The sequence below is a fragment of the Heloderma suspectum genome, chromosome 10 (genome assembly GCF_057233095.1).
Source record: "Heloderma suspectum isolate Gila_16-S chromosome 10, 16-S_ref, whole genome shotgun sequence".
In the NCBI taxonomy this organism is placed as follows: Eukaryota; Metazoa; Chordata; class Lepidosauria; order Squamata; family Helodermatidae; genus Heloderma; species Heloderma suspectum.
Window position 1 is genome coordinate 33,191,189 of NC_139467.1, and position 12,673 is coordinate 33,203,861.

At 44.8% G+C, this 12,673-nt stretch overlaps 1 protein-coding gene across 1 annotated transcript in view; it reads right to left on the bottom strand.

Annotated features, from left to right (window-relative positions):
- EXTL1 (exostosin like glycosyltransferase 1) overlaps positions 1 to 3,709 on the bottom strand; it is a 90,008-nt gene extending 86,299 nt beyond the window's left edge. The window contains exon 1 of the mRNA XM_084814410.1: positions 2,081 to 3,709. Within this exon, the coding sequence (XP_084670536.1) occupies positions 2,081 to 3,018 (938 nt within the window). The 5' untranslated portion in view covers positions 3,019 to 3,709. The remainder of the gene's footprint in view (positions 1 to 2,080) is intronic.
- Positions 3,710 to 12,673: the final 8,964 nt, after the last annotated feature.

Here is a 12,673-nt window from a genome sequence, read left to right on the forward strand (position 1 = left end):
CTTGTTCAATAATAAACTAAAACAGATGATTAAAAATAAGCATAGATTTTTTCCAGTCATGTTCGAAATAACAGTTAACATCCAAGATGGCCCATATATAAATGTTAGTTACAATACTTCTTTTTAAGTAGTTATGGTCTTGCAGACCTTCTTAATGATTAGGCATATAGTAAATCATCTATTAACCCATCCCAAATATTATTAAAACCAATTACCTGGATCAGGGATACAACAACCCAGTCAAAGGGTGCATCCCAATCCTATGCATGTTTACTCAGAAGTAACTCCCACCAAGTTCACTGGGTTTTGCTCCCTAAGTATTGCATTACAGCCTTGGACTGCAATCCTAAAAACGCTAGAGGTAACCTCATTGAACTCAGGGGGCTTACCTCTAAGTAAACAATAAGATTACATTGTCAAACACTCTCTAAAGTCCCTTGTAAGTTTCTCATCCATGTTCTTAGCTCTTTATCACTAACATAAAGAGGGTAGCAATCCTATTCAGGCTTACTTAGGAGCAAGCCCCACTGGACACTGGTGTTTACTTCTGAGTAAACATCCAGAGGATTCGGCTGAGACTTAATAACTGCTTTATATTATCTGGAACATAGTATATATTTCTTACCCCACGGCTTTTGTTAGAATACTGAGAAACTGAGTGCAAGATTTTAAATTGTTTTAAGTTAAAAGCATGGTTCTAGGCTCTCACTGGATGAAAAAATAAAGCTGAAAATGAGGATGGCAATAAGAGCTAAAGACTTTCAAGCATGGGGGCAGGTAGACAGAAGCCCAAATGCACTTCAGATCTTGATAGGAGCTTTATGAAGAGCTGACTCAAGGGGAGGAATAATGCCAGAATTAGGATAAATTTGATATCACAGATGAAACATTCAACAGATCTAGTGCCTGGCAACTTATAGCTTTCTGAAAATGTTGTGTAAAGTGTGCTAAATTAGCTGACAATTATAGACCAACTGCTGCCTTCAGTGTTGAACCTGAAGCACCATGCAAATAATACAATATTTTTATTAGGGTCAATTAGTATTGCAAATTCTCTAAGCAAGCTTGAGGGTCACACAGAACTCTTCTTCAGGCTTAGCTGTTCAAAAGTGAAAGAAAGAAAGAAAGAAAGAAAGAACGAAAGAAAGTAAGAAAGAAAGAGGAAATAGCTAATGATTGCTTAGCCATCTCCAATGCCCTTTTGGTCAAGGAAACAATATAGTTTGCATATGCCCTGTAAAGCTTGCAAAATACTGCAGATAACAGATGTTTGCAGGCTAAAATGAGGAGGTACCAAGGCTCAAATATGGGGGAAGTGTGGGAACCCTCTCCAATACAGAGGCCATTACCTCTAAACCTAGAAAGATGGGAGCTGGCTGTGGAGACTCAATATTGAAAGGAAAACACTCTGCACATGTTCAGAGACACTCTACCCTTGAGTATCATTTCACACATTCTAAAGCTGAGCCCTGCTAATTAAAAAGGTTCCAGGGACAAACCCTAGCAAACAATGGCTCTATTTAAACCCTAGATGTTTGGGTAAACAACCCACTGATACTCATATAGGGTTATGCTGACACATCACCAAATGATGGGGGAGGGAGGGAATGTCATACCACGAATCTAAGCAACACGCCGTTCAAGATATCCCAGCTTTTGATTGCGGAAATTCTACAATACTGGCATTTTTATTTGCTGACTCTTCGGTTTTCCTCCCTACGCGAGCATCTCCACCTCAGCATCTCAGAGACAAATAGCTACCAACAGGGCTTGCCCCAAACATTTCGGGGCCTGAGGCAGAAAATAACATTTACACCCCCCACACACACTTATTAATGTGGTCCACCTGGGAAATGCTTTTGCGCCAGCTTCATTGAAACGAGTATGTGCTCTTAAGCAAATAACTAATGTTCATTCCCACGAGACGTCTGCCAAATTTCCCCTTGGAAACGCCCTACATCATATGTATTTTCATCCCACCCCTGCTTGCTTGTTAACGGTACCCAAAACCTGCCACCGAAGGCTGCCACCTCAGCTTGCCTCATGGTATGGATAGAGATAGAAAAAGCCTTTCACTTACTTTTCATAGTCTGTATTATCCTTGTCGCATCGTTTGTCCTTGTGTTTCTCCCAGTCTTTGCCATGTCTGCACGTGGTCAAGGAGATGATATCTTTGCCATTGTGGACATGGTGGAGAGCGTTCCTGGTGTCCGAACCAATGCCAGTCAGGTACCTTTTCCCTTTAAAAACCAAGAGGTACTTTTTCTTAGGAGGGATAGTGGTCTTATGCAGCCATCCTCTCTCCCCACCTTTCTGGGGATGGTCCTTTGAAAACAAAGGGATGGAGATATCAAAACCGGGCCGGAAGTTCTCCACATAAAAGCTGGCCTTGGCTAGGATAGCCTGACCGATATCAAAGCCCAAATCTTCTGTGTAATTAGGCCAAGTGCCAGAATAAAGGTTAAATATGAGATGGTTTCGGCCATCGTTCCACAGAGGGAAACCTTGGATTTTTTCATTGATGCTGTGGACATACTGTATGGAGAGGTGGTCTCTATCCAAAGTATCAATGTTTAGGATGAACAGACAGGCCTCTTCAGGATTGGTGGTGTAATACCGCGAGTCTTCGATGGAGGTGATGATTTTGAGGTAACTCTCCGACACAGGATCCCCTCTTTCCAAGGGGTAGACAAAGACTTTGAACCCGTGTTCCCGGCAGCGGGAAAAGTCAAAGCAAGTCTCCATACGGCATCGGCTGTTCTTGTAGATACTCTGCTTCAACCCTCTCCGGGCTTTGGGGGCTTGCTCGTCGGGGTCTCCATCGTCTCCCTGGAGCTCTTCGGGATCTGCAAAGCTCTTCAGGAGAAACCCGTCCGCCCAGCGAGGCCAGGTCTTTAGCACTCCGGCTTTCTTGCTGGAGAAGAAGGCCAGGCGTCTTATTTGGTCTCCTCCAAATAAGAAGATCAGAAGCCAAGTGGCAAAGAAAGTCATGAAAATATATTTTTTCCTGGCCTGCATAGGTTCATACAGAACCCCCCCAACCCCTTATTTGAAAAAGGAGGCCAGCTTGCTCAGTAGGTAGATCCAGAAAGGGAAAATGTTCAGGCAGGCTCAAATGACGGCACTAAACCCCCTTGAGATATGCAGGAGCCCAAGTCTCAATAACTGGAGAACTGTGCCAATCATTCTGCAGATGACAGCACCTCACAGAGAGCCCGGGAAGACAGCATTAGCTTTCCGAATCCTTTCCCCATCTTACGACACATGCACACACCCCAGTTTTGACTGCCACTCCTGTTCTGGAAGTTCCGCTTTCTGCTTTTCCTGCTGCTGGAGTTTTAATTTCCAATGGCTTTTTCTACTCCAGCAGTGTCTCTTGTGCAGTATGCAGCCTTCAACATCTTGATGCCCTCTGAGCTTGCCGCACCCGTTCCCTACAGTACAATGTTTACTTCAACCTGTGTCACCACCCTGGGCTGTGATGATGACTCCCCCCCAAAAAAAACTTCCTAGGGAGTTCCGCCTCCCTCTTTTCAATCTTCAAAGAGTCTGTCCTATTTTTTCTCCTCTTTCATTTTAAAAGCAACAACAGCTATGTCATTTCATTTTATCAACTCTCTTGCCTAGTTTGTGGTTGGGTTGGGTTCGGTTTCCTTTTGTTCTAAGTTCTGGTGTCAGATTTGGCCAGACACTGCCCGGTTTCCTTGTCACACCCCTCTAGGGAGTTCACGCTGTCCTACACTCAACCGATGATGGTTTCTCTAAGATACTTGATTCTTCACTTGCTGAGGAATCTGCCTCTCCCCCACTCCTGCCAGGAACCTTTGCCTTGAAAGAATCAAAGAGACGGGCCCAGGTTTCTTCTGCCATTGAACAAATTGGGGTGGCGGGGAGAGAGAGAGAGAGAATTCACAAGAAGACCACAGTCCAGCAGCAACCAGAGGTCCCTTTTCTCTCCATTTCCTCTGGACTCCTCGGGCCGTTGTTTCTAAGGTGCCTTGCCAATCAAAACTCTTTCCTGGTGCAGACAAGAGAGCCCTTTCCCAGTGCCCTTGTCTACCTTGTCATGGGCCCCACTTTTTTTCCTTAATTATTATTACTGTTATTATTTTAGTTGCTCGGGAGTTACAACAAGCTTACATTCTCATCCTCATTCCAGAAGCCTTTTGGAGGTCCTTTCAGACTAAGCGGCCTTTTGATATATTAATCTCCTGCTTTTTCCCCTGATCTCCTTTAGTTTGTTTCTCCCCTGGCACCTCACCACCACCACCACCACCCTGCTCTCTGATGGAAGTTATTTCTATCCCTGCGCGTTGGTTCTGGTTTTTGTTTCTCGCTTCTCCCCTTAAAAAAAAAAATAAACGGGTCTGTCACTTTCCCTCTTGGCCGGAGATGAGCAGAACCTGACCCTTGTCCGACGAGCCCTGTGCTACCGGATCCTTCCAGGTCGAGGTGTCGAGAGATCAGATTTGCGGGGGGGGGGGGGGGGCACGACTTCAACCCCGGTCCTCCTCCGCACACCTAATTGCCCCGGGGTTTCCGCTCGTCCCCCCTTCCTATTCCATTAGTCATTGCGAGCGATCACCCTCCACTTACCGGCTCCCCTGCTACAGTCAATAATGCAATAAACTACATCCCTCTCCTCCATCCTGTATCTCTGCTGAGCTTAATGCATCGGGTGGCGCAGCTAGCTGGACTGCCCACCTCGTCTCTCCGGCTGCCAGCCAGCATCTGGCGCTCACACACGGCGCTCCGACTCCACCTTCACAACATTCCGCCCGGCCACGCCCCCTGGCCTCCGATTGGCCCTCCGCCGACCGAAGAGGCGCGGCTGCTCGGTGACCCTTTCCTCGCCGGAGGAGCGGAGGGGAGGGGGACGCCGGCTTTCCATTGCCCGGCCGGCCGGCTGGCGGGCTGCAGCCGCTCAGGAAGGCAGGCAGCGGAGGCTGGCGGCCCCAGCGTCAGTGGGGCGGAGGATCCGCTCTGGGTTTCGGTCGGAGCAAGTCCGAACTCCAAAGGGGCTATCCAAGGTGCTGAACCCCATCCCCAAAATGGGTTCCGCGCCTTGGAAAGCTCGGTGCCCAAGCGCATGTTTTGCGTGCGGAAAATGCCAGGCTCCAACGCTGGCGCTTCTCGGTAGGGCCGAGGAAGAGATTCCTGTCCAAAACCCCAGGGGAGAGGGTGCATGCCCCGCCCTCCCGATGTGTTGGACTACAAAACCCATCACCCCCAGCCGACATGGCTGTGGTGCCTGGGGGTGATGGCCTGGACAACAGTCATCATCCCTAGAAGGCATGGCCGTGTCAGCTGATGATGATGGGTGTTGTAGTCCAAACACATCTGGAAGGTGCCAGGTTGGGGAAACTGCTGTAAAGGAACTTAATGTGTGGCAAGTTTAGTGGAAACACGGAAGACCACTGCATATCGAGGAGTCAGTGGTGCATCAGTTCTCCTGCCCGTGTCTAGAGTGCCAGTTGAGCTGACTGGGAGCAGGGGCGGGTAGCTATGCCAGTTCCAGAGAATCAGTTGTTGATGCTGTATTCAGGGCTTGTGGATACAGTCTTTGGGAGAATGCCAAGGCCAGCCAAGAGTGGAGAAGGGAGCTATCTGTGTTGGGCTGCCTGCCTGCTAGTTATTGAGGCTGGTTGTTCTCCAGTCTACAAGAATGTAGAACATATGACGTCAGGGGACCATGCCGAGAATGGGAGGAATGAAGACGATAGTGTATGGTTCCCTGGAACCCTCCCAATTCAGACCCTCTCCCTGGGCTGAGTCAACAGGTGCTACAGGCCAGGCCTTTGGAGCTGTTCATCACCACTCTTATCTGATTTGCTGATCTTAAGATAAGAGCACGGGGTTCCCAGTGACTGAAGGAACGTATGCTTTATGCTTGGAAAGCTTGTCTTGCTTTTTCTTGCTTTATTGGCCTATTTGAGCTAAATAAACTTATTTCCTTCCCCCATTGGTGTGTTCATTGCCTCTGAATATCCAAAAAGAACCATTGCCTATTGACAAGACAATTGGTAAAACATCAGGCTCAGACAAGGGAATGTTATAGGAATCATTTCACCCTAGACATAAACAGTCCTGCTGTCTTCTCCCGCAGACACATACAAACGCACACATGTACACACCCCAGGACCTAATGGACAAACCCCTACCAATTTATTTGTACTGGAAATTATCCCGTTGTTGTCATTTCTAACCCCGTATTTTAAGGCCAAAGCCACTGAAGTCATATAAAGTCAACTGAAGTCAGCAAGCATATCCTTGTGCTCTGGATTAATTAGTCTGGCTTAAGTATCACCCCAGGATCTGAGCTCACAGGCACCACCATTTTGTTTTGTTTTCCAGCAGGGAGCTCCCACTATAAGGTGAAAAATGATATCCATTGGGAAGGCAGGCCAAGGCCAATTGGTGCCCTGTAGGAGGCTCTGACTCTGTGCCCACATTTGTACAGAATGGTGAGCCAGGATTGCTGGTGAATCCTGGCTTACCGTGAATGAGCTGTGTTCCAGTGCATCCAGCCCGTTTACTCCAGCTTGGCTCCTTCCATTACAGTGTGTGGGTAAACAAACCAAAAATGGTTTGCTGTGTAGGTCTTCCTACTCTGGGATCCTGGCTTGTTGCTCCCTTTACAAGCTAGGATCACAAGCCAGGAATAAGCCAAGGTTTGTTGTTGGTTTATGACACCTGGCTTGGTTGGGAGCAACAAGCCAGGTTCCCTGGTTCAGATGACATTACCCACTCATGACAGTGGGAGAAGCTAAGCAGGAGCGAATGCGCTGCATGCACCAGCACATAGCTCATTCCCGGTAAGCCAGGGTTTGCCAGCAGTCCTGGCTTAGTGCTCTGTGCAAACGTGGCCTGTGTGTCTCCGTCTTTGCAGCTGCGCCTTAGAGTGCAGCCTTTCCCAACCTGGTACCCTCCAGGTGTGTAGAACTCAACTCCCATTGTTCCCAGCCAATGGCCATGTTACACTGATCTGTTCTGTTGAGGGAGCCTTGCACACTAGGTGACCAAACATGCAAAACATAGCCCTGAAGCCACATCTCACAGCCTGCCAGGTGTTGATCTCACCCATTATTTTGCCATCCCAGGGACGCAGCAAAAACATGGGGAAGTATCCGTTTGTTCTATTTAGAGTAGACCATTAGAATGAATGGGACTAAAGTTAGCCATGGGCAACTTAAGTCCCATTCATTTCAACGGGTATACTTTAAGTAAGAAACCATTGGCTACTGCCCATGTGATTTAATGAGCTCATGGCCATACGTTTGTTGGGCTGCGTTTGACATGTTGTGCAGATCTGCTTGCAATTGATTGACAGTCAATGGTTTCAAAGTTTAGAAGAGCGAAGAGGCAATATTGTCCATTGCTGCTCTTACACTCCGTTCATGGTGCTCATGTAGGAAGGAGGCCTTACTATGGAGACAGTTGCTAGGGGAGGTGTAGGTCAAGGACAGCCCTGGAGGAGGCCCTGACACTCTGTCTCTCTGGTGCTGCAACTGTGTTTTGCATTGTCCTTCCTCTTTCTGCATCCACCAGAGTCCAGACTAAAACTCTTCCTCCTTTGCCTCAGCATACGGTTGCCGCTACCATGGTCTTCCTGGGCTGTGTGTCAGCCCTTGGCTGGCCTTTTTGCCAGATCTGAAAAAGACGGAGGGGGATGAAGTATTTTTGTGGTTGCTGGGCAACCAAATATGGGGGAAGGACCATGGTTCAATGCATGCAGGAAGTGACAGGTTCAAGCACTGGCATCCCCCCCCTTTTAAGAGATCAAGTAGCAGTAATGGTGTATGGTCTTTCTTTCTTTCTTTCTTTCTTTCTTTCTTTCTTTCTTTCTTTCTTTCATTTCTATACCACCCAAGAGCCGAAGCTCTCTGGGCGGTTCACAAAAATTAAATTAAATCTGTTCTGCCTGTGTTTTGCAGATTGTCAGATGTCTTTCATTCCGTTGTTTACTCATGGACAGAATCATTTTTTTAGGGATGCAGATTAGTGCAAGTGTGCGTTAATGCAAATGCGAATTTGTGCAAATCCCCCTGCCCCTAAGTAAACGACCAGTCCTGAAATCTGCAGAATCTACATGACTTGGAAAAGGCATATTATAAAAAATCTGGAATACTATATATAAATATTAAACCCAAAGTACAACATGAAACCCAAAACCACTTGGGCATTCCAACATTTCATAAATCATTTAAATACCTAGGAGTAACTTTACCAAAAAATCTAAATAAACTTTAGCAATTAAATTTACACCCAGTGATAAGGCAAATAAAGAAGGATATCCAAAGATGGTCCCAGGTACATTTAACAATTATGGGTAGGATTAATGCTATAAAAATGGGAGCAATGCCAAAAAAAATTTTTTCAAATGCTTCCCAGTATAATTGATTCAAAAGATTTAGCACAATGGCAAAAAATATTTGTAAATTATAATCATCACGGGAAAAGACCAAGACTTGCAAAAAAAACTGAGGCAAAGGCGATTGTACCAAGGCGGATGGGGAGAGCCAAATATTCATAATTATTGTGAAGCAAATAAATTAAGAACAGTGATATCATATATAAAGGGAGCATCAGAAAAGCTGTGGGTAGGCATGGAAGCAACAGGGAAAGATTTCTAATTGAACAAATTTTGCTTGGAAGGGAAAATATAACACATCTGAAATTCTATTCAGAAAAAATTAATTTCCAGAATTAATTTATATATGCTAGTTTTTTAAAAAAAAATGGGGTGGGGGGAAATGGAAAAACAAATTAATTATGGAAATATCCCCATTCCTTCCAGTCTTGTTTCATCCAAATTTTACTTCTATAGATAAACAAGAGCAATATGCAAAATGGCAACAAAGGGGGTTTTATAGAATGAGAGATTTCTATGAAAATAAACTCTTCCTTAGGGCGCAATCCTATGGCTGCTAGTCAGTGGCTAGATGGCCATAGGATAGGTTGGTTCCCTGAGAACTGACCTCCACCCTCTCCCACGCTGCCTCATAGGTAGCGTGGATTGGCCCCACACTCCATGCTCGGAAGAGGAGCACAGAGCAGTGAAAACGGGGTGTTCCTGGGGGCGGGGCGGGGAGGGCAGACATGCCATTCTGATGCTTCCTGTGCATCGTCCAGTGTCCGATCCCCCCCACTCCAACTTCCCATGCCTAAATAGCCAAAATCAGCTGTCTAGCCGTGAATGCAGGGCGGCTGAAGCACGGAGGGGACAATCCCCTCCGCGCTTCTCCTGCCCTGCATTGAATAGGCGGTCACCTCCGAGTTTTGAGGCAGCCGTCTATCCCAATAGGATTGTGCCCTTACTGTAGTAAAACTAGAAGAAAAGCTTCAGGGAATGCAAATAAACTGGATGCTCCTTAACCAAATGCATGATTTTATTACAAATTCTTTGGTAAAATCAACTATGCCTAGAGGCATGACAAAATTTGAAGGTATATTATTGGAACATATAGTTAATACAGAAGGACTGGTTTGGAAAATTTATTAAGAAATCATTGAAATAGATACGAATATGACAGATGGTCTGAACATAACGGGAAGATGATATTGGGGTACCAATAGAACAAAAGGTATGGGATAAAGTATTGGTGACACAATCAAGGAAAACTATTTCAATAACTCTCAGGGACAATATGTCAGAATAGTTACACAGACGGTATATCATGCCAGTACGTCTGACAAGAATAGCCAACACAAATAACACAAAATGTTGGAAAAACTGCAATCAGCAAGGTTTATATATTCAAATGTGGTGGACATGACCTCTTGTGTCAGTTTGGGAAGATCATATTTTTAGAAATGGCAAATATTACACATCAGACCATACACCCGACACCAGCATTGGCCTTATTAACAATATGGGAAGAATAAAATGCAAAAGTGACATCTAAGGATTAAACTGAGTTCATGCTAATAGCAGCCAAAAGAGTCATAGCTAAAAGGTGGAAAACTGCAGAACTTTTAATATTGAAATCATGGTATATGGAATTATGGCAAATAGCCACGGCAGAAAAATTGACATATCTACTGAAATTCGTTAAAGGCAAAGGCAAAATATCTCACTTTTATAAAATATGGCAGGATTTTATTTTATATACTGATCAGGGGCATACACAGCAGTATTCGTGAAAGCCTTTCCCAGATAATGGGAAAGAGACTAAATATAAACTTGATATATTGAAGAATTACAATGAAAACTTTTATGGAGCCTATAGATTACACTCATATCTTGATCAGAAAGCAGAAAACTATGAACAGATGTTAAATGTACCACTCTCTGTCAATAATTAGATTAAAACTTAACGTATTTCTTTTCATCTATTTACTTCCTTTCTTCTTTCTTTTTCTTGTTCTTTTTTTGGTTTGATTTTGTTTTGGAAAACTAATAAAATCATCTTCTTTTTAAAGGAAAAAGCCGGTTTGCTGCAGGATCCACAGATCAGATACATAGAAATCCAAACTCATTTGAATCCGTTGTGGATTTCTCCGACATCCCTAGGTAGCAGGCAGTGGGAAAGACCTCCTGCCAGAGACCCTGGAGATCTGCTGCCAGTCAGAATAGAAAATCTAGATGGATAAATAATCTCACCTGGTAGAAGGTCGCTTCTGCAGGAAGTCCTAGCCACGTCCAAGTGTGAATGTGGCTGGTATAGGAGAAGTTCCTCTTCGACCTCGGATCAGCAGTAAAAGTTTGTGGAAATCAACTATTTAAGCCAGGCATCCCTAACTGGCACCCTTCCAGATGTATTGACTACAACTCCCATCATACCATCAACATGGCCCCGTTAGCTGAGGGTGATAGGAGTTGTAGTCCAAACAGTGGAAGGCTGGTAGCTTCAAGTTCGCTGGGGCTGTGAATCCATTCTGGCTTTTAGTCAGAACCAGCCAGAACTCTAAAGGAGCTATCCAAGGTTCTGAACCCTGTCCCCAAAATAGGCTCAGCACTTTGGATAGCTCCTTTAGAGTTCTGGCTGGTTCTGACTGAAATCCAGAAAGGATTCACAGCCCTAATGAAATCGGAGGGCTGGTTTAAACACAAGGTTTGTGTGTTGTGTGTGGAGGGTTGGGGAAAGCTGGTTTAAACACAGACTCAAGATCACCCTCACCCCCATGCTTCTCACAGTAGCCAGTCCTTATTTCCATACCACGTGGCACCAACCAGTTCTTCACAGAACCCACCCATGCGAGCTGTCTTTAAAAATAATCCACTTGACATCAGTGTTTCCTTTGAAACGGGAGACGCACATTCCACCAAGCCAGGGTTTTAATTAGCCTGGTTTCGGAAGCACTGCCGCCTTTCATGTCTGTAAATATTAAGGGAGATCCAAAGCTGAGTTTGTACCACACTGACAGAACTCCCCTATGGTTGTGTCATGGAAAAAGATAGGGGAGTGTATATTTTCGTAAAGTTGTCACTATTGGGTATGGAGTTTCCTGTTCGGATTAACTCTGTGGTATGCTATCCCAACTGTATTTTGGCTGACCGCAAACGATCTGTGTCCTCGTGCAGACAAGATGCTTAATCATGGTTAAGGTTTGCTAGGAAAACAGGATACAAAAGCATGGTTTGAAGCTGGTTTACGAAGCATGGTTTGCATTAACCATGTTTAAGGTTTACATCTTAATGGAGGAAACCATGGTTAACAGAGCAATCCTGAGCCCCAGATCTGCTGGCTGGGGCGAAGAAGGGGAGACTACCACCTGACTTGGACAGCATGGGCTGACAGGGCTTTGGAATTAGTGCATGATCACTTCCTCCAACCTCCTGGACACATTTATGATTGCTCTATAAGGCAGTTTCCATGCATCCCCCATCACTCTGTTGGCGAAGTGACAAGAAAGTCACACTTGTATCTCCCTGTCCATGCCTTCCAGGAGCTGGACTTAAGCCTGACAAACAGAGTCTGCCATTCTAAACATACTTCATTGTTGTTCAGTCGTTAGGTCGTGTCCGACTCTTCGTGACCCCATGGACCATAGCACGCCAGGCCTTCCTGTCCTGCGCTCTCTCCCGGAGCGTGCTCAAGTTCATATTCATTGCATCCGTGATGCTATCTAGCCATCTCATCCTCTGCCGTCCCCTTCTCCTTTTGCCTTCAATCTTTCCCAGCATCAGGGTCTTTTCCAGGGAGTTTTCTCTTCGCATTAGGTGGCCAAAATATTTGAGCTTCAGCTTCAATATCTGTCCTTCCAATGAGCAGTCAATTGAACCTAGTGGCACTTCATCCTGAATAATCATTCATAGGATTGTGTGGTAAAAACATGATTTCATTGTATTTCTGGAATATTTACCAGGGTTAAAGTAACAAAACCTGGTTACCACTAACCATGGTTAAGCATTGTATGTTCACTGGGACTTGGTAGGCACAATTCTACTTTTCTGGCATTGGACTATTTAACATTTATGGAGAGCATCTTCCAACATGACATGACATCTCCAAATGCATTCTTTTGTTGATGGTGTTTAGCAACATTTTATCAAGCACTTTCAACAAAGATGTTAATTTTTTTTAAATCAAACATAAGTATTTATTTCAAAAAATAATATTTATATCCAATTTTTCAGCCTCTTGGCCAGTTTCTAAAGCAGCATATGATACAAGAATTTTTTTAAAAATCAAACTACAATGAAAATAGCATAATAATGCATAAAATAACA